Source organism: Herpailurus yagouaroundi, unplaced genomic scaffold (assembly GCF_014898765.1).
Source record: "Herpailurus yagouaroundi ecotype Mexico unplaced genomic scaffold, PumYag 205, whole genome shotgun sequence".
Lineage (NCBI taxonomy): Eukaryota > Metazoa > Chordata > Mammalia > Carnivora > Felidae > Herpailurus > Herpailurus yagouaroundi.
In genome coordinates, this window is record NW_024412436.1 from 11,025,340 (window position 1) to 11,053,052 (window position 27,713).

Below are 27,713 nucleotides of genomic sequence, written 5' to 3' on the forward strand. Positions count from 1 at the left end.
CCTTTTTTTCTTAAATCATCAACTTTTTTTTAACATTTACTTGTTTATTTTGAGACAGGGTATGCATGTGTGTGCACACTGGAGCGTGAGCAGGGGAGGGGCGGAGAAGGGGAGAGAGAGAGAATCTCAAGCAGGCTCCGCGCTGTCAGCACGGAGCCTGACGCGGGGCTCGAACCCACGAACCGTGAGATCATGAGCTGAGCTGAAATCAAGAGTTAGACGCTTAACTGACTGAGCCTCCCAGACACCCCTATCAATCCCCATTTTCACATCTAGGGGGACTGAAGCTTGGCTGAGTTGCTAAAAAATGCCTCCCTGTGAGATAGCTACTAAGTGGTCAAGTGGGGGCCTGAGCCTCTGCCACTGGTAACCGATCGCTTTCAAGAGAATCAACAAGGACTGTCGGTGCCATTGAGTCGGAAAAGGTCAGACACAGGGCATTAAAGAAAATGTGCGTGATTGTAGTGGAGGGACACCTCCCCTGTTCTCTCAAGTAATTCGTGAACTGTTCTTAATCATGTTAAGTTCTAATTAAAAAGCTGCCTCTTCTCTTGAAGCAGAAAGGTCGTATCAGCCGCAAGGCTTTTTCGCACGTTGCTGCGAGCAGCCCTGTGAATTGCATCCTGCCGCCGCCGGCCTCGCATGGGGAACACAATCATTCACGCCGGGTCCCTGCTCTCCCCGCAGAGCCGGGTAACTCAGGCTGGGCATAGTCCCTACATTACAGGTTAATTTGGCCTCTTCTGTAGAACATCTCTGGTCTGACAGTTCACATTCTTCCTCTGGCGGTTTTTTTCGGTCCCTTGGAGCTCATCACCTGGCATGCGTTTCCGTGCGTTCTTGCTCACACGCGGGGATCCGTGTTCTCGGGGGATCGTCGTTACGGAGCGAGGCGCGGTTGGCGCACGAGGTGGGTCAGTAATGATGACGATGATGATGGTGATGAGCCTTGGGTCCAGACTCGGCCTGATGGGCCGGAGGGAGGTTTCACGTTACCAACGCTGGCCTGTGATTTCAGAGCCAGGCTGGGTTTGCTGTGCTTCTGTGGTTTGGTTTGGGCTCTTGCAACAACTGTCCACTCGCTCTTGTCCCCTCCCTCGTGCAACCACCGAACTTTGCAGAATGAGCCTTGTGTCCTCGTGCCAAGCAGAGGAAACCGGTCAGGGATGCTAGTGAGAACGGCAGCCCCCGTAAGGCAGTCACCCTTGACCACGAGGGGCAGTGAGACGTCATCACTCGTCACTGTCTGATGTGTTCCCTGGCTTCCCTCCAGGGTGGTCCCATGCCTTCTTTGTGGGTCTGGGGACTCTGCGAACCGCAGCAGTAAAGGACACTGAGGTTTGTCCGTCAGTTGCCCTGGGCAGGTTCAGCCAGACAGCTGGGCAGAGTCTCACCGGAGAAGGACAGTGGGTCGTCACGACCGACCGGAGGCATCTCTTTGATCTTTCCCGTGCCGTCAGGCACGCGTGGAAAGTGAGTGGTGCAGGTCAGGGGGCTGGTGAGCATGGGAGACCATGCCATCCCAAGGAAGAAGTTTCGTCCGCCAGGTGGCACTTCCCGTGCATCCTTGGACTTGATCTGTTGGCGTTCTTCCTTCTGCCTACAGCTAGTTAAGGTTTGGTCAAATCATCTGGTTCTTTCTTCTGAAATTACTGAGGCAAAGATGAGATGAGATGAGATGAGATAAAGTTAAATTAAATTAAATTAAATTAAATTAAGCAAAAATAAAATACTACTTCTTGGAGAGACGTCTGGGTCCAGATATTCGAATGTGGAGCCAGGAAGGAGGGAGTTCATATTCTTGGTTCAGATGCACCTGAGGTCTGCTGTCTGTTGTTTTGCAAACCCTCCGTTTTGCTGTTTCTGTTCCAAAAAGAGCAGCGTTGACATTGACACCTGCCTTTGGGGATAGAACTGCTAAGCAGAACACTGGGATTCTTGAGAAGGAAAGAACACTGCTGAGGAAGGTGTTGGGAGGTGGGGAGGAGGCGGGAAAGCAGACGTTCGCTGCAAAGATTGTAAGGAGTGTGAAGGTGAATTCCATTGATCTTTTGGGAAGCCGCCTGCAGTGGGGATCAAAACACGGCATTCTCAGAGTCCTGCCCGCCATCCCGGGCCTCGTGGGATGGCGTTTACGGAGGAAGAAAGTTTAGGAACAAGGTAGAAACAAAGTGCCTTTGAAGAACGACTTCAATCCTGACGCGCTTGTCTCCAGAGGCCTCGAGAATAATAAACCAGAAGCAAACATCAACAGCAATTTGTATGACACATGCTGGACACTGACTCCAGCTGCTGCCTCCCTCCCCGACCCAGAGGCTTTGGAGGAACACGGTCAAAGTATCCTTTTGGCTAAAATTACACGGACAAAAACGACAACCTTGTCCTCAAAAGTGGCATTAGTGTTTATGGCTGAGCAGAGGATGAAATGGGGCGGGAAGAAGTGAGGGCCATGAGCAAATGGCCTGCTTGGGCGGTAGTTTGCACGTTCCCACCCTCGCTCCATGATCTATGCCCTCATTAGCAGCTGTGCCCTTGGCCAGTGAGCATGTTGCTTGCTTGCTGGGGGTCCAGCCCACCTGTACCAGGGTAGGTTTCTCTTGTTGCCAGTGAGTCGGCCTGATGGTTAAACAAAAAGAACACAAAAACAAAAACTCCCCACAACAAACCCCCAAACCCAAAACCTTTTGCAGATAAACACGACTTTTCTGGGAAATCAGGAGAAAGAGTCCTAGATCTTGTGTTGAGGTAAGAGAATGGAGAATGTATTCGAATAGTTTAAGGACAAGCCAGGGGGAAGGACGGCATCTGGGTTATGGTTGGCACACATTAGGTTCTTTAGTCAGCTAGAACAAATACGGTTGGGGGACCCTAATAACCTTAGATTTGGAAGGGTTTGTGTCATGATAATCATATAATAGGCAACTGGCTCACTTAGACAAAATAAACGAAACATGGACCCAGCTCAACTTTGTTACTTGACTGTTTCTGCTTTGGTTGAATTCTTTCATTCGTTCACGTAATTCACAAATACCTGTCCAGCCCTTACCGTGCAGTAAGCACCGTTTGAGCCACGGAGGGATTAAAGATGGAAAGAAAGAATATTTCCCCTCAAGGACCTGACAGTCTAGCAGAGAGGTAGTTCTCCAAATAGAAACTACAGAAGTAAGATCGCTCCTGGAATGCAGGTCTAGGATAGCAGGATAATGACACCATTGGATCTGCCTTCTAGTAAAATCGTCTCGGGGGGAGGTGGGTTGAGGTCAAGGCTAGAATCAGGGAGACCGTGGTGGTGTGAGAAGTGTTTACAGCTTTATCATGACAGTGGACATGAACAGAGGCACTGTAAAGGGCTCTCAGAAAGTACCTTCTACATTTTGCGGTTGGATTGGAGGGGAAAGGGGGAGACAAGGAAGGTTCTAGATTTCTGGCCTGGATGCCTGAATGGATAAGGATGCTGTGTGAACTTTGATAGTGATTGTTGGAATAAGAGTACGTTTAAGGGCCAATAAAATTAAGTTTGAATTGTCAGTTTGAAGAGTATTTATTGGGGTGATGTTTTCCAGGGGGGTATGGGATATAAGGGCTTTGGAGTTCAGGAGAAAGACCAGCAGAGACAAAAAGAGCGAATTCCCAGTCACCAGGATATAGATGGCTATTGAAGCCATGGGCTTGGATGCCATTGCCTGGGGAAGATTTCATCATAATTTTTTAGATCAGTCTACCAGAAGACAGTGGGGAGGTCAACCTAAAGAAAGTCATCAGTCTAAGACATGCTTAGGGGATGTGTTAGGACGCCCCTTTTCCCAAAACGCCCCTAGAAGAAGTAGAGCTGTAAAGGGGTTGGAGAACCATCTTCCAGAGTTTTCTGTGTTCCTTTCTGGCAGTGAGAAGTTGGGCACGTATTTGCCCTAACCCTCCTCCTAAGGAACGTTACCAGTCGCCCAAGTGTTTTCTTGAATTCCTCCCCATGGCAGATGTGCAGGAGAAATCATTTTGTTACTATTTTTGAAAGATGAGGATGTTTGGGGCACCGAACCTTCACCTTCAAAGGTGAGGATGCGAATGTCGCCCAAATACCAATAGCCTACTTTTCGTACGTGCTGAAGTGAAAATTAGGACGTTCAAGATAGAGATTCAGCTTGTGCAGGGTTCCCGCTGTTCCCAGGCGATTGTTTCCCGAGCTCACAGGGTGAACGAGGACTAGCTGTAGGGATGTCTTTGAAACCCAGGGGCTAGGCAGCAAGCCAGACTGTGGGGCTTAATTCATTCCTTCCCGGGGTCCAGGTTTCTTCGGGCGCAAGCTGACCCCAAGGGCGCTGCCGTAGCTCATCTCCCGGGGCCACTGCAAACCTTTTTGTGCTCGTGACAGAAAAGATTGGCGTGTGTGAGCCTTCCATGGCTCTGAAGCCTCCTTTTCTCTTTTCTTCCTGTTTAGGACCCCTCTCCCCCGAGCAGCATCTTTTCCCCAGCGCGTACAGAAAGCCGTGTCTGTTGACCATTCCCCTTTGAAGTTTTGAGTTGCGCTAAAATATTTATAATGTACTGGGGCGCCTGGGTGGCGCAGTCGGTTGAGCGTCCGACTTCAGCCAGGTCACGATCTCGCGGTCCGTGAGTTCGAGCCCCGCGTCGGGCTCTGGGCTGATGGCTCGGAGCCTGGAGCCTGTTTCCGATTCTGTGTCTCCCTCTCTCTCTGCCCCTCCCCCGTTCATGCTCTGTCTCTCTCTGTCCCAAAAATAAATAAATGTTGAAAAAAAAATTAAAAAAAAAAAAATAAAATATTTATAATGTATGGACAAACCCTTGCGAAGGGTTTTAGTTTCCACAAGCTATATCTCTTGACTAATTGGGGCTTTTTTAAAAAAATGTTTGCTTATTTATTTTGAGAGAGAGAGAGCACAGGTGGGGGGAGGGCAGAGATAGAATTTCAAGTAGGCTCCCCGCTTGTCAGCACAGAGCTCAACGTGGGGCTCCGTTTCTCAACTGTGAGATCATGACCTGAGCCAAAATCAGGAGTCAGACGCTTAAGTGACTGAGCCACCCAGGCTCCCCAACTAACTGAGGCCTTTTGCTGATAAGCACCCGCATAGGGTTTCAGATCAAGGGTGGCTTAATTTAGGGAACGCCTCTGACATCAGCCAGCAATTGTATCTCGTTGAAGAGTCGATCTCCGCTTTCCTCCGGAGGAGACAGCAGAGGCTCTTTGCTGCTTCTGGGTGTCTGTGGTCATGTGCACTGTACTGATAGAGGGCTTTGCTGCAGCACTCACGGCTGGTTTTGTTGACGCCTCTGGAACCAGGTGGGGAGCACTGAAATTCCGTGGGTCCCATGTGTGTTGATTGGTCCTGCACTGGAGGTGGCAGCAAAGGGTCGTGGCATCCAGGAACCAGGAAGGTCCCCTGGACTGTGAACTTGCGGGAGACAGGAATTGTTTTCACGCATCCTGAGGTCCCCAACCTAGCGCAGGGCCTGGCCAACGGATGTTCTTTGTTACATGTTAGACGTTGAACGGCAAAACAGCAGTGAGCTGAGTGAAGACGGTACTGCTTCAAGGGAGAGCAGTAAAAACCAAGAAGGGGGCACCTGGGTGGCTTAGTCTGTCGAGCTCGGGTCATGATCTCGCGGTTCATGAGATCGTGCCCCGCATCCGGCTCTGTGCTGACCTCGTGGAGCCTGCTTGGGATTCTCTCTGTCCCTCCCCGCTCACGCACGCGCGCGCACACCCACACACTCTCTCTCTCTCTCTCTCTCTCTCAAAATAAATATTGAAAAACAAAACAAGACAAGAAGAAAAGGAGAAAGGAACCCCTAGAAGCAGGCTTATGCCATTTCTGGAGCATGGATGTGACCCCCTGCCTGAGCTGCAGATGTCAGACTTAAATCTAGATTCTATAGGGATCTAGAAGTGCGGACGGGACCGGACTTCTATCTGCCTCCTCACTGTGACGCCTCTTCCTGATGATTGGATTAACACAAACGTTCTAAATCAGCCATTCGTTTGAGGCTTCCTGAAACCAAATAGTTTGGCATCTTGAAAGCATGAGCTATATGGGTTGCGGGTTGCTTTTGAATGCCCGTCTCTGATTTCTTACGCTGTCTCTGGTTACGTAGTAGAACGTGGGGATAAATAAATGACCTTGAAACAACGAAAGGATAAAATACGGCCTGGTCATTAAAAAATCACATTTTCAAATGACATGTATTGATAAGGGAAAATGCTCATTTTTTTTTTTAATTTTTTTTTTTCAACGTTTATTTATTTTGGGGACAGAGAGAGACAGAGCATGAACGGGGGAGGGGCAGAGAGAGAGGGAGACACAGAATCGGAAACAGGCTCCAGGCTCTGAGCCATCAGCCCAGAGCCTGACGCGGGGCTCGAACTCCCGGACCGCGAGATCGTGACCTGGCTGAAGTCGGACGCCTAACCGACTGCGCCACCCAGGCGCCCCAGGAAAATGCTCATTTTGTAATGTTGTATGAAAAAGCAGGAACCTGTGTCTGGGCACAGATGGGGGCTCAAATAAATTTCTTTTGAATAAATGACTATTGCCTAGATGAGTGAGGTGAAAACTGCAAAAAACCCCATGAGTCCATCGGTGAATATGACTCTTCGGCTCTGAAAAGCACGACCTAGGGTTTGAGGCGTCTGGGTGTAGTCCAAGCTACTAACCTTTTTGGAGCTCAGTTTCCTTATCTGAACACCGAAGCGACAGCCTGCTCCAGAATGGTCCCTGAGGGGTCCTTTAGCCCACCGGGGGTCCCACATGCTCGGAGTTGTGATCTGACTCTGGACAGAGCAGCTGTCACCGGGAAGGATGCCACCAGGCAGGTCTCATATGGCTCGTAGCACTTTGTCAACCGGACTCGATCAACCTTGACCTCTTATTATTTCCCATCATTTTAGGTGACTGTCTTGAGTTTCTGCCTCCTGAGCCACCCCTTGCTGCTGCCGTGTAAAGGGGCCTCTTGATTTATTAATCAGTTAATCAGCGCCTGCTGAGGAGCTTTTCAGGGTAGTTAAACAGGGAAAACAAAACGCTATAGCACATAATCAAGACAGATCGTAATTAAGAACATCTCTCCCACCGCCGATCTTTCTTCCTGCCCACCCAGGCGCCCCCCCCCCCAGGGCCCTTTTTACCCCAGATCAAGCCCCCCCCAATACTCCGGGGGGGCCCCCCCCTTTCCCATGAAACCAGACAGTAAGTTTCAGAAGGGCAGACTTTTCTTCTAATGTCCTAGAGGAAAATGAGCCTCATCAATTATTTGCAGCAAATTTTGGATCTCAAAAGTTCAGTCAGGCCCCCGAAATGACATATGGCTCTGTCTGTATATACACGTACCATACTCTCTTGTCCTGATTTCTCCACGGCCAGAGTCACGGAGCTGGAAGGATCTTACGGCAAGGATCGGCCATGGCCTCTGGTGACAGACGAGGGGCTCAGTGAGGCCAATTAGCTTGTCCAAAGTCACACGGCTAGTTAGTAGCAGAACTGGAATTAGAACTCAAATATTCTGGTAAACGGTTAACACCCCTCATGCTTATTTCTCTGCGAAATCCTGTTTTCCTATAAAAATGAACATAAAGTGAATGAAAGAAATCATCCTCATTAACTTCATTTTCTGATTTCTTTTAAACTTTTATTTGTTTTGAGAGAGAGAGAGCGAGCGTGTATGTGTGCCAGTAGGAGAGGGGTGGAGAGGGAGAGAGAGAGAGAATCCCAAGCAGGCTCTGTGCTGTCAGCACAGAGCTCAGTGTGGTGCTCGGTCTCACGAACCGTGAGATCATGACCTGAGTGGCCATCAAGAGTCAGACACTCAACCGACTGAGCCACCTAGACACCCCCTGATTTGTTTTAGGCAAGGGTTTCCGAGCTAAAGAGTTTTGAATAGTAGTTTTAGATGATGCTTGTGGGGACAGGTGTCTTGGACTGCTTGTCATGGAGGTATTTTTCTTTGAATTGGTGAGGATATCAAACACGTGTATCCAGCTTGCCACGGAGCAGATGGTCAACGGGGAATCTGCAGGGGCTGCTGGGCTTCTGGTCCGGAATCTGTTCGGTTTGGTTTCCTTCCAATGGCACTAAGCACACAGCACTAATGAGGCCAAGACTTTCTTAGAATAGAATCTCCATCAATCACCAGCGTTCCATGGCCTGCGGGGGGCCAGGGGACCATGCGCATCAATCGGGGCTGACGGCACTCACCCCTCACTCCCTGTAATTCTTCAGTGGACACGTGGAGAAGAATCTGGAATGTTCTTTGGCCATCCTGGTGAGGAGGATGCTTAGAAATCTTTTTGTTTTTAATTATTCCTAATGTCTCCACCATAATAATCTCCTATGTATCAAAGGTGTTTGTGCACTAGAGGCTTTTCTGCCAGCCCGGCTGCTCACGTCTGTTGGAGGTCTATCAGACAGTCAGACTCTGAATACATCTAGGGCTTAACTCCTAAGCCAGACATCTGAATTGCACGTACCAGCCTTGAGTTACAGGTTCTCCTGTTTTGTTTTGCTTGTGTGCTCTCCAGGACCCTGCTTTCTCGGCCGTGATTCACGACAAGCTCCAGGTCCCCAACACCATCCGGAAGGCATGGAATGACAAGGACAACCGCTGTGACATTTGTGCCACACACCTGAACCAGCTGAAGCAGGAGGCCATCCAGATGGTGGTGACCTTGGAACAGGCAGCTGGCAGTGAGCATTATGATGGCTCGCCTGGCTCGCCCCCAGCCCTCTCCAACATGCCCACCCTGGTGGGGTCCCGGCACATGGGTGGGCTGCAGCAGCCCAGAGATTGGGCCTTTGTGCCTGCCTCCTATGCCTCCCCCAACTACACGGCTTTCGTCACCAACAAGCACAGCAGCAAACCCAACAGCCTCGGGGTCAGCAACGGGGCCGAGAAGAAGAGTGGGTCCCCAACCCACCAGGCCAAGGTCAGCCTTCAGATGGCCACCAGTCCCAGCAATGGGAACATCCTCAACTCAGTGGCCATTCAGGCTCACCAGTACCTGGATGGCACCTGGTCCCTGTCGAGAACCAACGGGGTCACCCTGTACCCATACCAGGTAAGTAGCCTCTGGGCAAGTTAGAACAGGGTTGGTTGGAGTCCATGCAGAGAAGTGGGTTGCACTTCCTGTCTTTGCTCTTTTCCTTCTGGGGACTTCCCAACTCAGAGCCCAATGTTTCCATGTGGCCCCCCCACTGGCCATTGCTAAATAAAGATGAAACATATGAGGGGCCAGTGATCCATGGTAGCGCTCTGCTTCCAATGTCTGGACCCTCTAAAAAAGGTGTAGACTCCCTTCCTAACCCCTTCTGCCTTGTTGGACCATAACCCTTTTCTATCTGCAACTCACTTTAAATACGGTTGGGATTAGGTTACCAAGTGTCTTTCAGTTTTCTTATTTTCTCTTTTTCAGTTGCTTAAATTAGCACATGCTCCTGAGTTTCCCTATAGAAATTAAGGAAGCAGGTCCTAAATCTGCCAAGGGATCTTAAAAAATTGTCTTAACTTTTCTTGGGTGAGTTTTCTGTTGGATGAGGGTTGGGTTTGCCATATGTGTTCTCTGTGTCCCCTGCATCAGTCATGTGGCAAGCAGCAGAAAGCATTGAAGTCCCTGTGGATTGGAGGGGTGGCCATGGTCACAGAGTGTATTAGTCAGGAGATCTCACTGGTGTAACAAATGATCCCAGGTTATTTCTTACTCATGGCCCTGTTGTATCGGGTGTTTGGTGCCTGGCCTTCCACTCGTTTCCATGTCACCATCTTCCAGGGGCCTCAGAGTCTGACACTAGATCTTGTACAAGCAGCCAAGGAATGAGGGAAGAGAGAGATTGTGGAGAATCTCATGGGGGGACTTGAGGGACCCAGCCTGGAAGGGACATAGGTAACTTCGTCCACATTCCAGTGGCAAGAATCCAGGCTTTTGGCCTCACCTTCCCTCAGCAGAGGCAGGGAAAGCCAATCTGACCATGTCCCCAGGGGAAAAAAAAGAAACAAGTTGAGAGAACACAGTATGGTTTTGTTACGTGGGGCAAAGGTACGGGGGAACATAAAATGCGTTAAATGTGGCTGATCAAATTCCTGGTGACTTTTCTAGAGTGGAAGAGGGAGTATAGATGGCTTGTCTTGATATCTTGAAGGAAAGTGGGGAGCCTGGATCCTTATCTTAAGAAGTTAGCATTCTTGGATCGCCAGACTGCCATTTACTGGGTGCTTTGTAGTTTGCAAAATATGGGGCGCACATCAGTTTATTTAACCTCACAGTAGACCTGTGAGCGGGCAGGACGGATGTTAGATCTTCCTTTTATAGACGGGGAACACAATGCATAGAGAAATCAAATGACCTGCGGCCACACAGTTGGGGACGGAGCCAGCACTGGCTTGCCACTTCTAACTTTCCCCCAGCTTTACCCCAGAGCAGTGTCCCATCAACATCTTTCCCAGATATGGCTCCTTTCCAGACCCGACATACCAAAGAAAATCACTCCTGTGTTGACCTGCAGGGACCTACCTGCCACTTTACTTTGGGGTGGAATTTTCTGGATTGTGAGTATAAAAATCTGATGCCGAGCCAGCGGCCCCCTGGATGGGGCTTTATCATCTAACGCTTGAACATAACCATGGAAGGCGGGAACAGAGTAGCCTCTTTCCGCTGTTGAGTAACATACCTTTTCTGTTCGAGATTTTAAATATATTATGTTGAAAACTAATAAAAAAGTATTATGTTTCCTATAAAATAACATACAAAAAATACAAACAAGTATAAATAAGACTAAAAATCAACATCACCCAGAAATGGACTATATAACTGTTGGGTATGTTTCCTTCCAGGATTTTATACAAGCCCAATTTATACAATTGTGATTATGTTTAATTCTGTGATCTGCTTTTCGCTTAATATTACTGGGTGCATTTTCCCATGCCATTATATATTTTTTTCTAGAATAGGATCCTTAATGGTAGCATAGTATGCCATTATATAAATATGATCCATTATCTGAGTGTGGCCTAATTTATATACCCAAGCACCAATTATTAGAGTTTCAGTTTTCGCTACTATAAATAAAATGCTCGGGTGCACATTCTTGTACTCAGGTCGTATTTTCAACACACCCTGAGTTGTGTGAGGCACATACTCATGTTACACAGACGACTCATGTTACACCTTCCTGGGCCCCAGAGCACTTGTGACATATATCAGGTGCTAGTTAGAAGATTCAGCTGCTGCACAGCACTAATGAGCAAGGATGAGGGATTGGGCCTTGGTGCTTTCCTAGAAAATAGTCAAAGTGTTAGGAAAGTTTGTATGGGGTGGGTGGGCAGGGTAAAGATGCTGCTTGAAAGCAAGATTAAGGGTTTTTGATGATTTTTTTTTTTTTTTTACTTGTGCCTGATTAGTGTTGCTCCTCCTCTTCTTCCGTGTCTGCTGAAAAAGAATGTCCTGCCCCATCACAGATGTTTATTAAGCTCTAACCAAGTGCTGGACACTGTGCTAGGTGTCGGTGGGGCTCCCGCGTTGGGCTAGAACCCCAGGTTCCGGTCCCGTGGTCTTTACGGGGTCGGGCGGGTGAACCACCCAGTGTCAGCCGGGGAGGTGAGTGCGGGGGTGAGAGAGAGCACAGGAGGGCTCACAGTCCAGCCCGTGGGCAAGGCCGATGCAAGGATGATTCACACAAGCCACCGACTTGAGAATTTCCTGGGTAAATTCGAATGCTTCTTTCCGACTCCAGAACAGGCTAATCCGTGCATTTCGGCCTAGTCGATAAAGGGATCAAAGGGAATCTGTCTGGGATAAAGAGATTTGGTGCCTGGCTGTGAATCGGTGCCCCCGTGTCATGACTGTGTCATCCTGATGCCCTGGGCTAGGCGATCGGCGTCTGGCCAGACTGAGTGTCTCCCATTACGGACATCTCCCTGCCATAAATATTCTGCAGCTCACAGGATAGCCAGCTCAGCAGACACGGCTGACTGTTCTGAAAGCTGACCTCGCTTTTCCTGCCCACCCACGCTCCTGCTTCCCTCCGCACAGAGCAGGTAGCCCTCTGGACCGGTGCCAGGGCTGTTCGCTGAGCAGAGAAGCATCTAGACTTTGTTGCTGCTGAAACCTGGAGCCTGCAGAAACGTGGGAGAAGAGGACGTTGTCCTTCTCCCATTTAAGTGCAGGGAGGATGACCAAGATGAGGACAGGCTTTCCAACACTGACAGAGTGAAACCTTCACATGGGTGATAGGAAGGTCCCTCACATTCCTCAAGCCCCCCGTTACCCACACCAAAGCGCAACAATCTCCAGTTGTCTTTCACAGAAAGACCTTCTGCTATTGGCTTGTAGGTGATTAGCCCAATCTGTATACGTACATGGAAAACAGAAAGTACTCTAGAACCTTCTTTGGACCACATGGGTTTTGACTTTGAAAAGACACATCTGGGTTAGTTCCTTGTAGTCAACCACAGGTTAATTCCATCTTTTTTTTTTTTTTTTTTTTTCTAAGTCGAATAATCCCTTGGAGTAAATCCATTTTATTTGTTTTGTCTTCTTTTTTAATGTTTACCATTTATTTTTGAGAGAGAGAGGGCGAGTGGGGGAGGGGCAGAGAGAGAGGGAGACACAGGATAGGAAGCAGGCTCCAGGCTCCGAGCTGTCAGCACAGAGCCCGATGCGGGGCTCGAACTCTCGTTACCATGAGGTCATGACCTGAGCGGAAGTCAGACGCTCACCCGACTGAGCCACCCAGGTGCCCCTGATTCCATCTTTTTGAAAGGCAGCTGCTTTTGCATGATTTCTAGTCATTATAGTAAACACCCGCAGGGAACACTGCACACACAGCACTCAGAATCAACAGAATGTTGTGATTCCAATCCAGAATCACAGAATCCAGTTCCCTAGAGTGGTTCACTGTCTTTTGCATCACGGTGGGAGAATTGGAGACCTTCCTACCTGGGTCAAGTCCATGGCGCCACCCGTTGGTGAACCTCAGTTGAGTAGCTTAACGTCTTAGTCCCTTTCCTCACCTATGGAATCCCGACCTTGTAAGGTTGTTGGACAACAGTCAAGAAAAATATGAAAACATTTTATAAGCTCTGGGGCAGGGATGCAATTATTAGGGATCTATTTGAATCCCCTCATTTGCCAGAAGAGAAGCCTGAGGCTGGGAGGTAGGAAGTATTTTGTGTTCACTCTTTCCTAAATCTTAGTTTGATCTCTCTTGCTAGATTACAAACCCGTTGAGAACCCGATGCCTTTCATTCTTATGTCGCTCACAGCAGCTAACCCGTGCAAAAGTGTCTGCTCTTTAGAGACAATGCCAATCTCAGGGAAACACTACAGGTGTCTCTCATGTCTGGCCCTAGGTTCAGGAAAACATTCCAGGCCAAAGGACCTCTTGAGACCCCAGGAGTTTTGGTAGAAACCACCAGTTTATGGGCACCAAGCTTATGTTTAACCTGAAGTATCTTTAACCTGAAGTATCTTAACGATACTCAGTAGATCCTTGGACGCAACGCAAAGAATCCGGCTGGCATTTGATGTCACACTCAATACAGGGGCACTTGAAGGGATAGGAGAACTTTATTTCCTAGGACTTCAATAAAGTCAACATGTCAAGACAATGTAAGATGATGTTAGATTAATTCACGAATCATAAATCCATAATGGATCATTAACGTGATAGAGTATTGAGTGTGCATTCCTTGGGTTAAAGGAAAACGTCTCTAGTGTAAAAATTATCCTGCTTTCTCAAAAAGCATCCATTGGAATCCATGCCAGAGACCGTGGTAGACGGAACTATGGCTGAAGTCGGTGTGGGATTGTCTGTTTCCAGAAGACGACTGTGCCTAGTAAGTCACAGGTGTTATTGGAGTTTACATTTTAGGTTATGGGCAAGAGAACTGCGGTAGCTCCAGCAGCCTACGAGCGAGTCCAGGCTCGCTAAGCCATGAGGCTCGTGCGGTACCTAAACTTGCTCTTGAGAGGTCAGACAAACTTGGGAGGACGTGCTGCTGGTCCTTTTTACGGAGGGTTTCCGAGCGCCTCTGCAAGAGGAAGGAAGGAAGATTCTGCTCGCTAGTGCGCCCATACTCAGAGCCTTTGCTTATGACTTACGACGGCTTTGTGGACACCAGAAGCACGTGTTCTAGGGTAGCCGAGCTCGAGGGATGGGGTGTGCATGTGCTCCTTCCTGCTGAGCTACTTTCTAGGCAGGAGCGGGGACAGGTGTTTGCAGCCCCTGGGGGAGCAGAAGACTCTCATTCATGTTCTTTACTCGGACAACTTGTCCCCTAACATATGCACAGTGCCCTTCTCGGGCCAGCCCCGGTGTCAGCTTCCTGCCCATTTGCTGCTGCTTTTGCTGAGCCAGGGCGATGGCATAATGTCACCATTTGACAAATGACAACCTCAAAACCACTTATTTTTAACATGATGGGTTTTTGTTTCCCACCTATTTATAGATGATCAGAGGAGTATTATTTATCTTTATGCTTTTTGACAAACTGGGAACACAAGAAAAGGAAGTAGATTGTATATTCAGTCATGGGCAGAGCGTCTCTGGAGGATACGGTGCTCAGGGTGAAATTCCAGAAGGGTCGTCGTATCTTAGGGATGTGGGCAGGGCTGCGGTCTGAAGCAAACGCCCCAACTTCAGCAGGAAATTTCAAAAATACTCTCTCCCTTGGTGTGGTAGGCTGAATGAGCCCCCTGCCCCAAAGATGTTCATATCCTAATGCCCGGAAAAGGAAGCCTGTGGGTATGTTTCCTTACACAGTAAAAGGGGCTTGGCAGATATGATTAAGTTGAGGATTCGGGGGGAGATCACCCCGGATTATCTGGATGGGTCCAGCATAATCACAGAGGCCCTTATAAGAAGGAGACAGGAAGGACCGTCAGAGCCAGAGGCGATGTAGGGACAGAAGCAGAGGTCAGAGAGGAGAGAAGGGCTTTGGAGGTAGAGGAAGGGGCCGCAAGCCACAAGCAAAGCAGCTTCTAAAAGCTGGCAAAGGCGAGGAATCCTCTGCTAGAGCTTCCAGAAAGAGCCAGCCCTGCAGACCCATTCCAGACGTCCGACCTCCAGAACATCAGCGAACAGAAAATGGAGCATAAATCTGTGTTACTCTAAGCTGCTCAATTTGGGGTAATTTGCTTCAGCAGCAACTGGAAACTAATGCACCCGGGAAACATTTGGTAGCTGAAAAGCGTGGCGGGAGCAGTGAGGTGAGGTCTTTGGACGAGGAGCCGCTCGAGAACGACCAGACGTTACCCTGCGGATCAGACAGTATGTCAGCAAGTCTGCTGATTTTCTGAGGGTGCCTTCCCCAGGATGAGAGGTCACTCCTCCTGCAGGGTTGGCCTCTAGTGGTCTCGGATTTCCCCCTTGTTGTAGCTTGCTGATAACCAGCACACCACGGTGACTCTGCATTGGCCACTGTAATTACCACCATGGAAGTCTTGAGAGAGAATCCCAAGCAGACTCCGCGTTGTCAGCACAGTGCCGACGCGGGGCTCAAACTCACAAACCGTGAGGTCATGCCGTGGCTGAAACCGAGAGTCAGACGCTCAGCCGACTGAGCCACCCAGGTGCCCTGGTATCCTCTTTACGTTTCGTGGGAAGACAGCTGTTGGAGATTTCGGAACAGGGGAACGAAAAAGTTTCCTTGCTCTACGGCAGGAATTGTTTGAAAAATTTTTTAAATGTATATTATTTATTTTTGAGAGAGATGGAGCTTGTGTGAGTGGGGGAGGGTTAGAGAGAAAAGGAGACACAGAAATTCGAAGCAGGCCCCAGACTCCGAGCTGTCAGCACAGAGCCCGGTGTGGGGCTCACACCCACAAACCGTGAGATCGTGACCTGAGCAAGTGCGACGCTTAACCTGCTGAGCCACCCAGGTGCCCCTCAGCAGCAGGCATTTTTAACCGCCCGCTAGAATCACTTGAGAGCTTTAAGGAACTACCACTGCCTGAGCCACACCCCACACCGAGTGTATCAGAAAATCTGGGGGTGGGACCCAGGCCTGGGTTTGAACTGCCAGGGTCAAGAACCACAGCTTTAAAGAAGAGTTTACCTGGCAACGGTGTAAAGTCTAGGGAAGAGAACAAAGGTGACAGATGACGGATTGCAGACAGATAGTATATTTGTTTCTAAAGCCACCATAACAAATTAGCACAAACTAGGCGGCTTCGATCAACAAAAACGTATTCGCTCACAGCTCGGGAGGCTAGGAGTCCCAGATCATGGCGGGGCCGTGCTCCCTCTGAAGACTCTAGAGGAGAATCCTTCCTTGTCTCTTCCAGCGTCCTACTGGCCACAGGGCCTTGCGGCTGCTTCACAACAGTCCCAACCTCTGCCTTCCGCGGACGCCTCCTCCGGGGTCTCCCTCCGTCCTCTCCTTGTATTGTAAGGACACCAGTCACTGGATTAAGGGTCCACCCTGATCCAGGAAGACCTCATCTCCATCCTTCACCAACTACGTCTACAAAGACCCAATTCCAAATCATGTCACAGGGCCCGAGCTGCGAGTGCATTCAGGGGCGCCATCATTCAGCCCACTACAGACAGGTGACAGGTGGAAAGATGGGCGAAAGGTGAAGGCAGGGCTGGGGGCGTGGGGAGCCTTTCCGGTTGAGCCACTTCGGAAACAGGAGCAGGGGCACAAGTTTACGGTGGCCAGCGGTGAAGGAGTCCTGTTCTCGTCCTTTGGAGAGAGAGAACGGGGAGGGGGAAGGGCACAAAGGGTAAAGCAGAGAGAGGCAGGGAGGCATCGTACCCACAGACACCCTTACACAGACGCAGGGGGACAAAATGAAGCAGCTGCTCAGACAGACAGGGTCGAGTGACCAACTTACAGACGTGGGCTTTTTGTGGAGTCACAGCTTCCTCTTCTGAGCTTACAAAATTCCTTCAGCGTCCGTTTGCGCTGCCCAGCCACAGGGGCAAATGTAAAGAGCACTTTGGGGAACGTTACCCTGGGGGGGGGGGGGCCCCCCCTGGCCGGTGCTGGGGGGCGGGAGGTCCCTTCCTTTTCTGCTGACCAAACTGGTGGCTGGGGTTAATGTGGTGGGATGGTCCGTATATATATATATATTTTTTTTAATGTTTGCGAGAGAAAAAGAGACAGAGAGCAAGTGGGGGAGGGGCAGAGAGAGAGGGAGACACAGAATCCGAAGCAGGCTCCAGGCTCCGAGCTGGCAGCCCAGAGCCTGACACGGGGCTCGAACTCACGAACCACAGATCATGACCTGGGCCGAAGTTGGACACTTAACCAACTGAGCCACCCAGGTGCCCTGTTTTTCTCTTTTTCTTCAGCAATATTTCTAGGCCCCAGAGGGAGGTGGTGGGCATGGGGCGATTGTGTCCCAGGCTTGGGGACAGGCTTTCCTCTTCCTCCAGCTCTCAGGGCTGGGCTGGGGTGCCCAAGTCTCGAACAATGAGGGACTCGATGCTGGGCCACGCTAGATTTGCTGCTCAGGCACCATCAATAAAAGCCCGGCGTCCTTGCTTACTGTGTGGGGTGACCTCTGGCACGGCTTCCTGGCTGTCACGTGCCTGTGTTTTCTCCTCTGCAAAGCGGAAAGTCGCAGAGCCGCTGTGGGGACCGTGTGAGACGATGTACGTTGAGTGCTTAGCACAGTGTCAGACACATGGTGACCCCAGAGTTCAGTGACCTGAGCGCGAGCGCCATGTTCCTTCAGCAGCTTGGGTTCCTGGGACTCAAGACCGACTGGAACCAGGGCCCGCTTTTCTATAAGAAGCAGTGGTAAATGAAAACACAAGGCCCAAACCATAAAGTGAGTATCACGCACATGGAATCGGTGGGACTCACCAGCTCGGGAAACGTCAGCCACCTCTACGCGTGACCAAGCAGCAGCTTCCCATTTGTGTACCGCAGCTGAGGTGAGATTCTAAGCAGAATGATCTCATCCCAGCATTAGGGGATAAATTGGTAAAACACCGAAAGGCCCACGGACCAATGTTCTTCGTATTTGAAGACCTTTATAAGGGAGGAGGGGAGGCGATATATAGGCTCATATCATTTAACATTTTACAGAATGACAGAGAGCTAGCATTTAGACCAACCCAAAAGAGTAAATCCTCCTTATTTTGGAGTTAATTTGAAATATCGAGTGATCCAGGCCTCGATCGAGATTCTTACTGAACACTTTTTTTTTAATGTTTATTTATTTATTTATTTATTTGAGAGAGAGAAAGAGAGAGCGATAAAGCATGAGCAGAGGAGGGGCAGAGAGAGAGGGAGACAGAATCTGAAGCAGGCTCCAGGCTCTGAGCCATCAGCACAGAGCCTGATGCGGGGCTCGAACTCACGAACCGCGAGATCATGGCTTGAGCCGAAGTCGGACACCTAACCGACTGAGCCCCCCCAGGCGCCCCTGAATAAACACTTTGAAACAGAGGGCCCAGGTCTTTCATCCTTGCTATTTGTATACCCACAGTGGCATACCATTATAACACACATGCTTTCTTATTATTTACTTATCTATTTATAAAATACAAATCTTTCTTTTACAATTACTGTAGACTCTGCAGTCTTCAATAAAATCGGAGCATTGAAGGCTCCCCCTCACCCGCCCCACCCCAGGCACACACCTAATTACTTTCAAGTTGAGATTTGACTGTGCTAACTGTCTTGAGCGTGACAAATTAGCGTGCCTCTATCTTATAGAGGTATTTGTGAGGATTAGGTAATGAGTCACATATTTCATATGCCCAAGTCGTTCCCGCGGAGTAACTGAGGTGCTGCGGAAGCATACTAGCGACCAGTTTCAGGACTCTGGAGACCAGTTAGCGCCTTCCTGCTGCCCCGGTGGCCTCAAAGGGTTGGCGTGTCTTTTCAGCAGCACGTCTGAGGCCTGGGAATGACTGGGACACCAAGGAGAAAAGTGGCACCACATGAAGAGCACACACAACAGCAGCCACGTCTCTATTCGAGGCTGTGGCCAGGAGTTTTCTAATTACAGGCCTAATCTGGAACCAGTCTGACAGTTTCCGTCACCTTCGTGAGGCTGGCTTCCCTTGGGCCCGGTGGATTAGGCTGTGAAGGGCAGTATCCGTGGGAGGATCGAACCCATTGGCCTGTTCATGACACGCTCCCTTTTTGTTAAAGCACACAGACCTCAGGGCGCCTGGGTGGCTCTGTCGGTTAAGCTTCCGACTTCAGCTCAGGTCACAATCTCATCGCTTAGGAGTTCGAGCCCCCACATAGGGCTCTCTGCTGTCCGTGCAGAGCCCGCTTCGGATCCTCTGTCTGTCTCTCTCTGCACCTCCCCTGTGCTCTCACTCCCTCGCAAAACAAAACAAAACAAAACAAAACAAAACAAAACGACCCCCCCCCCCCCCCCCAAAAAAAAACCCACAAAACCACAGACCTCAGAGATGCCCGTGAAAGCAGGATGGGAAGGTTTGCCCCTGTGAATTACAGATGACAGATCAAGGCCCGGAAACGTCAAGTGACCTGCCCAGGGTCACACAGCTGGGAAATGCTGGAGCAGGGATTCAAACACCGTTTCCCTCACGCTTGCCCCTGGCCCTCACCACGCTGCTGGGGAGGGGGGGCCATTTCCTCAGATTGCTCAGACACGCCGCCTTCCTGGGGAGGGACGCCTGTGGCACTCACGCTGCTTTTGAGCAGTTCTGTGTCGCTGGGATTTCCAAGTTGGGTCTCGTGTTGTATTGCTCGGCACGATCATAGAGAAACAAAGGCCATGTTACCTCTTCTCACTGGGCGGTGGGGACAAAGCTTGAGAAAGTTGGGCCGATAACTGCCCCCCCACCCCAAAACCCCAAACCAAAAAGGCCGTGTAAACAATACTGCCATCTAGTGAGACTTACCTAAGAGGTGGACACGGCTAATATTTCAAATCTGATCATAAATTACAGTAATTCCCTATGATTAATGAAAGAAAACCGGGCCATTTCCTTGTCAATAATATCTTTACAAAAAAATTTTTTTTAAACATTTATTTATTTTTGAGAGACAGAGCAGGAGCAGGGGAGGGGCAGAGAGAGAGAGGGAGACACAGAATCCAAAGCAGGCTCCAGGCTCTGAGCTGTTAGCACAGAGCCCGATGCGGGGCTGGAACTCATGAACCATGAGATCATGACCTGAGCCGTAGTCGGATGCTTAACTGACTGAGCCACCCAGGCGCCCCAATAATGTGGCCTTAATTTAACAGGGTAACATATAACTATGTTTCAACTCAGCATCCTAACACATATCCTTTCGCAAGGACCTTGTTGCCCGAACAGATTTTCAATGACAACAGAACTCCGTTCTGTCCTCGTGGAAGGGGCGCCCAGATTTGTGTGCAAACTGTGACTCACCTGCTCAGTTACCTGAGTAGTGTCGTGACCACACAGAAGGTCAACATCCATCCATAGCATCCGTCTCCTTAACATTGTTTTGAGGATTAACTTTGTTCATCCTGAAATATATTTTTGAGTTCTGAACACTGGATTTAAATGAAATTTTACACACACACACACACACACACACACACGCACGCACGAGTTGCAGAATGAGATTCCATACTGAGAGATCCTCCAGAACCCAACACACAGGGACTACTTGTAGAGTGTGGTTCTCCACCTTCCCGCACAACACCCTGAAAGGTGACGTATCTACCCTGGAACGTGCTGTCACCCCTGAGCAATGGTTGTGGAATCGGTGAATCCTGAGGCTGAGGCATCCCTTACGTGTATTGCAGGTTTTGTTGGAAACTGCCTTGTTTTGTTTTCCTGTAAGGAGAGACAATCCTTTCTTACTCGAATAGCCTTTTTGATAGAATGCAGGTGCTTTGGGGGATTGACCGCTACTATTGGGGGAGGTGGCCCGCTCCCCCCAAACACAGCTCAGAAAACCCGCACAGTCATAGTTGAGGAGTCCGGCCGTTTAGAAGCAGCGGCCGTTGGGGCGCCTGGGTGGCTCCATCAGTTAGGCAAGGGTTCGACTTCAGCTCAGGTCGTGATCTCATGGTTTGTGGGTTCGAGCCCCGCATCGGGCTCTGTGCTGATGGCTTGGAGCCTGGAGCCTGCTTCGGATTCTGTGTCTCCCTGTCTGTCTCTGACCCTCCCCCGCTCATGCCTCTGTCTCCCTGTCTCAAAAATAAATAAACGTTAAACAAATTTAAAAAGCAACAGCCACTTCGTTGAGTCCGTTAGGAGGTGAGAGGGACAGGGAGCAGAGAAATGAAAGTTCTTGTCCACAGTAAGGAGGAGAAAAGGTGGATGGTGGTGGCTGATGCTTTCTGGAAAAAAGGAGCGGGGTGTGCTGTCCTCCAGGGAGTGTGGTCTAGAAGCTCCTCTGTTCTCGAGCGAGGCAGCGGACGCCCTGGAAATGGCATTGGCTTTGGGAAGACCGTGGAGAGAAGTAACCCTCGTAATTCCACGTCCACTTCTACGACTTAGGTGGTGAGCCGGGCGGTTTCTCCACCCACGGTGGGGGGAATCCTGAGGGCCCCTTCTGCCCTCTGCTTCGTCAGCCTGTGAGCAGACACCCCGAGCTTTTCCTGTACCCCCTCCCTTATGGCCTGCTCATCTTAATCGGGTTTTGTCTCCAGCACACATCTCTCGACTTGGGGAGCCGTGTGTGAATTTCGTCAGCTTGGTTTCGTTGTAATAAAAATAATAATTATCGCTACCGCTTGCCGGGGCACAACGCTTAGTGCTTTGTGCATATTCGTTCCCTGGAGCTTCGTAACGGTCCCGTGAGGTCAGCACATCACACAATGGCAGAGAAACGGAGGTGCGAGTTCATGGAAATAGACACCACCTGCACAGAGGAGTTCCCCCCCTTTCTGGAATTTAAAAAAGTCAGTGAATGTTTTACTGAGCATTTACTCAGTTATGTGTTAGAATTAAGTTTAGTAGATGGCATTTCTACAGGTTCACAATGTAAGTTTTATGGTCTGGCTTCTCTGACTGTAAACATTCAGCAAGTCTGAGCCTTAATGATTTCTCACATTCACTTACATTGTTCATAGTCTTCACTTCCCTCACCTCACACACTCACACGTTTTCTCTTTCTCTTCCTTTTTTATTTTACTTTTTTACGTTTCTTTATTTTGGGAGAGAGAGAGATTGGGAACACATGCACACGAGCTGGAGAGAGGCACAGAGAGAGAATCCCAAGCAGGCTCTACGCGGTCAGCAGCACAGACTCAGGGCTCAAACTCACAAACCACGAGATGGTGACCTGAGCCGAAATCAAGAGTCAGATGCTTAGCCTACTGAGCCACCCAGATGCCCCACTTCCTTTTTTCTTGTAGATTATGCAGTCACCTCTAGGGAGTTCTAACACCTAATTATTTATCTTGTAAATCATTCATACCTCTCCCCCGCCCCCATCCTACCCCTCTATCTTTTTTTTTAATCAGAATTTATTTGCATCTCTGAGAATGGGTGGGCACAGGAAATAAAAGGACTTGCAATGAAAATCCGTCGACTCCATCCGTTGTTAGCAGTTTATGCAAAAGATTTGGCAGGAAAGGCAGTGGGAACGGAAGTAGAGCAATTAACGCGAAAGTCACTTATTGAAACGTTGCAAACCTTCGACCTCTTCTAAATGCCTGCTAACTTCCAACGATATAACAGGCAAAGTGGAAAACAAACCAGTGCAGCATTTGGGGGTTAATTGGTGTACATTTATTAATTACAGTAACTAGTCGTTAAATGTTTAATAAGGTAGATGCGTTGCTAGCAGAATGCCTATCTAAAAATCATCCACTGAATGCACTTCGGTCGTAAGCACACTCAGCCTATTAGGAGCCAGCACTTAAACTCTCTGGGACACTTGTGCCTCGGAGCACCGCGAATTATACACACCTGCCAGGCAGTGTGAGGAAGGCGATGGGGGGGGGGGGCGGAGAGAGCATTAAAGAAGGCAGGAGGAGGGGCAGATCCGTGAAGGCCCGGTGATGTCGCGGAGTGAGGTGCCGGGAGCCGGTGAGGATGCAGAGGGTGATGTGAAGCATGGCGAACGGGCAGAGCGTGGGTTTCATCCCTTGGTGGTGGTAGACGGGAGAAACCCTATGCAGACGGGACTCGGGCGGATAGCAGGGGCCATGCTGCTGGTCTGGTGGGGCAGAGGGCTTGGGTGAGGGGTGACAGATTCCGCAGATACTTAGACTAAGGCCCAAGGCCGCCTTGAGAATGAATGGGTGGATTGGGGACAAGGAATAGGATGGTTGGGGCTGACCCCTGGTCTGTGTCGGGTGACCACCGCGTGGGTGGTCAGCTGATGGGCCCTCCGGTTCAGAGACATCTGTGGTTGTGAGTCTGGGGGGTGGGAGACGAGGCTGCCTTGCGTGTCGGAGGCAGAGACCAATGAAGCCGCACAAGGAAGAGAAGCAGGACACAGGTACACAACAGGTTCTTCTGGAACCTGGGTCTTCGGGCTCTCGCACAGTGTCCTCTCCACCGGACCGTTCTGTCTTGTCAGAACCTAGACCTGGAAAGCAGCGTCACTGTTACGACCACACTGAATCAATTCACCTGTTTACCCATCCACTCTGGATGTTTTCTGAGCCAGACGCCGGGCTAAGGATGAAAACAAAGCAGTGCTTGACGTAGGGTCTTGCCTCTTGTCAGTGTCCTGGTGTAGAAAGTCAGTGAGGAATGATGGCTGTTCTGATCATCTCCCCTTTACTTGCGTGTGTGTGTGTGTGTGTGTGTGTGTGTGTGTGTGTGTGTGTTGGGACAGGGAGGGCATCCAGTGGTGTTCTTGAAGGAATGGCACAGAGTGATTCCCGTGGTGGTGGTGGTGGGCAGGAACTCTGATCCGGATAACCCAGCTTCCTGGGCGGTGGGCTCAGGGGGGGCTCTTGCTGCCCGGCTGGGTTTGACAGCCATGGAGGAGAACCGGACTCTGACCACCCACAATGCAGAAAAATCTCGCCCCCTCCCCCCGCCCTGTCCATAAACCTTGCAGGGATCATCGGGATCCCACTGACCCGGCTTCCGGCCCCGTATTAGCATTGTTTCCTCCTTTAAACAAGCGCCTTTTTAAAGCCATCCATTGATAACGTAAATGATGAATGACCTCATTAGCTTAACCTACAACAAATGGCACCCTCTGATCCTGGGAGGAGAAAAGGAGTTCAGTTGAGGAATATCCCAAGCCAGGGTTTTCATTCATTCAGTGTTCTGAGACGCCCACAATATCTCAGGTGTCAGGGGCTGGGAAGAGAGGATGAGTAGAGCTTAGTTTGTCCCTTCTGGGATCTTCCGGAGCATGGCTGTGTGATGTGGGTCCACCTGGGGTCAGCGCCTGGGCACAAGCCAGACGCCGGGCTGTGGGAACACGGGGTGGAAGCCAGATAGGCCTTCCATCCGGGTATCTGGAAAAGTGCATTTTAATATTGGTTCCTTACAGAGCGACGAGTTCAATGGACTGTTTGTACGAGTCGTAGTCCAGAAATAAATAGCAAGTATTGTGTTATGGGTTGAAGTAGAGGCTGTGTTATCGAGTCTAACTCTTGATTCCGCCGTTAAAAGTATCTCCCTGCTTCCTTTGTATGCGTGATATTAGCAGGCTGCCCTGCCACCTGCCCAGAGTGTAACCGGGCATTGGTTTGGACCCTTGCAGGGTGGGCGGAATGGGAAGGCGTCAGAGACTCTGTCCAAGTCTAGTTACCTCCCTCATCCTCTTGGATTCCACCTCTGGCTATTCCTCCCAGGAAATGTTAAGGGTTCTGGGCTGCAGTTGCCAACTTTGGCATTGTAGGTACTAATATTTTTGAGGCCAGAGGAGGCCATTTTGAAACCTTGGGTTAAAAGGTCCTGTGGTCCCACGGATCCCCTTGAGACACTGAACAGCAGGTCTGTTTCCTCTCGTCCTGGCGATTCTTTGGTGCCCACCTCTGTGAGCCTGGAGGTGTTTCCAGGAGCATTTTGTGACTGAGGTGTTCTGGCTCATAAACTTCTCATAAAGTTTGGTGACAATTAATCTTACGGGAGAAAGGTCCATGTTATGACCCTTTTAGTGGTTTTTTGTGTGTGGTAGTATTAAACAACCACTTTCTAAGAAGCTTTGCACAGTAACTTTCGTTCTGGATCAATACTTTTTTTAATGTTTTATTTTACTTCTGAGAGAGAGAGAGAGAGAGAGAGAGAGAGAATGTGTGGGGGGGGGAGGGGCAGAGAGAGAGGAGGACAGAAGACCCCAAGCAGGCAGGAGCCACAAACCATGAGATCACGACCTGAGCCAAAACCGAGTCGGATTCTTAACAGACTGAGCCGCCCAGGTGCCCCCGGATCAATACTACGTACAGAGTAGGAAAAAATAGAAAGTAGTTCAAACTGAAACATACTGTTCCTTGAAAAATGCAGCTAAGGTGACTATCCAGAATCACGTACTTTAAATGACTGAGGACAAGATGGCTGCTTAAATGCCTGGTCAGAGGCATACTGCAGTCTTGATTTGCCCAGATTTGCTCTTTTTTCTTTCTCTTTCCGTGCACTTAGGACGCTGTTAGCATTTGTTGCCATGCTCAACAATTGCCAAGACAGCGGCCATGTTGCTTAACCTGGCCCAGTGCATCTTCGCCATGATGGACCCCGTTCCTCCCACATGTGTCTCCTGCCTTCCCCAGAGAGACGTGGTTCTCAGTCATCACAGAAACGTGGCCCTCACGTGTACTTCACGAGGGAAAGGGTTACCTGTTCTCCTTCCATACCCCCTCTTCATGGAAATGAATCTGACCTTCATCTCCAGTTTGTTTAGAATTCTATTTCTACTGGGAATGTTGCCCTGAGTCTGTATATTCCAGAAGGGAAGATATCCGATCGATGGCTTCGATTGAACCTGAGTGAACCTTGAATGAACCTTGAGACTGTCTGCGGAAAAGCCACTGTGGGGTTTGAAGTATGCTCACCTGTATGCCTGTCTCTTGTGAGGGGACTCTGCAGCAGTGACTGGAGAGACAAGTGGCCCTGGGGACTGGGAGAGCCGCCCTGTAGATCAGGCTCGTAGTCAGTAAGAAAGCTTACTCCGAGGGATATCATATTTCCTCTTGGAAGGAGGAAGGAAGTTCCATTTCCTTTTATCTAGTGCTTAAGAATTCAAGAGTTCACACTGTGTCCACTCTCAGAAAAGCTCATCTTCGTGAACACATGTTCACATGAGCACATGACTCTTCTGGTGGAACTGGATTGAGTTATATTTATCTATCTTTATTACTAGAATCGGCTGACAAGGAGCTATAGCTCGTATTCTATCCACATTAAAAATGAAATTACATTTCAAGCTCATTGTACATAACCATGTTTATTCTTTGGAAGGAGTCTTCTAGTCTCCTGAGTATTCAAAGCAGTAAATTGTGTTTTGGAAGGAGGCTTAAGTTACTTAGAATGTTTAAATTTTTGAAAAATTTTCATCTTTTATCAGTTTTTAAATCAAAGTTGCACACACACATCAGTTAACGAGTTAAATCATTTGGCAAGACTTGATGTGAAAGATACCATTCTGCTGGGAATGCAGTGGGTGTTTCCTGCTTTCCAGAGTTCATTAACATTTATCTCCACATCGTGCCATTCTTCTGTTGCTGCTACTTGATTTATTTAGTTTTAGATCACCTATTACAGCAATTCTCAAAGTGTACTCCATGGACCATCTGAGTCTCCAAGACCCTTCCACTGGGTCCATGAGATCAAAACTATTTAAAAATTTTGTTTGATGCTTATTTATTTTTGAGAGAGAGACAGAGCGTGAGTGGGGGAGGGGCAGAGAGAGAGGGAGACACAGAATCTGAAGCAGGCTCCAGGCTCTGAGCTGTCAGCACAGAGCCCGATGCGGGGCTCGAACCCACAAACTGTGAGATCATGACCTGAGCCGAAGTCGAACGCTTAACTGACTGAACCACTCAAGTGCCCCTCAAAAGTATTTTTATACAATAGTCAGACATCATCTGCCTTTCTTACTGTATTGACATTCGCCCTGATGGGTGAAACTTCTGGCATGTTTGCTGAATTGAGACAGTGGCACCAAACTATACTAGTCATTATATTCTCCATCATCACCTATTCAGAAATTTTTAAAAGTACATTTCCACTTAAGAATGTCCTTGGTGAAGCAATAGAAGTTTTTGGAAAACTTGATTCTGCCACCATGAGCCTGAAAGCTTCCCAATGCTTAAGGACTTTTTTTTCTTATTGACATTTAACTGACACTCAGTGTTACATTAGTTGCAAGTGTACAACTTAGTGACCCTCAATGTTCGGTATTCCTGTATGTGAAGTGTACCTGCCATCTGTCACCATACAATGTCACAATACCATTGACCGTATTCCTGTGCTGTTTCTTCCATGTCATGAACTTTTCGTTCCATAACTGGAAGCCTGTCCCTCCCCCCGACCCCCTTCACCCACTGTGCCCGTCTCCGCCCCAGTAATCGTCAATTTGTTCTCTGTATTTATGGGTCTGTTTCTGCTTTTGTCTGTTTGGTTTTTAGATTCTACATATAAGTGAAATCATATGATACTTGCCTTTCTGTATCCGACTTACTTCACTTAGCATAATCCCCCCCAGGTCCATCCATGTTGTTGCAAATGCAAGATCTCATTCTTCTTTATGGTTGAGTGGTATTCCAGTGTGTGTGTGTGTGTGTGTGTGTGTGTGTGTGTGTGTGTGTGTGCGCGCGCCACATCTTCTTTAGGCATTCATCTGTCCATGACTTAAAGACTTCCTGATAGAATTAATGGTGATGTCAA

General features: G+C 49.2%; 1 protein-coding gene across 1 annotated transcript in view; it reads left to right on the forward strand.

Annotated features, from left to right (window-relative positions):
- Positions 1–27,713, forward strand: part of KIF26B (kinesin family member 26B) — a 481,358-nt gene that overhangs the window by 174,254 nt on the left and 279,391 nt on the right. The window contains exon 3 of the mRNA XM_040451654.1: positions 8,528–9,064. Coding sequence (XP_040307588.1) covers positions 8,528–9,064 — 537 coding nt within the window. The remainder of the gene's footprint in view (positions 1–8,527; positions 9,065–27,713) is intronic.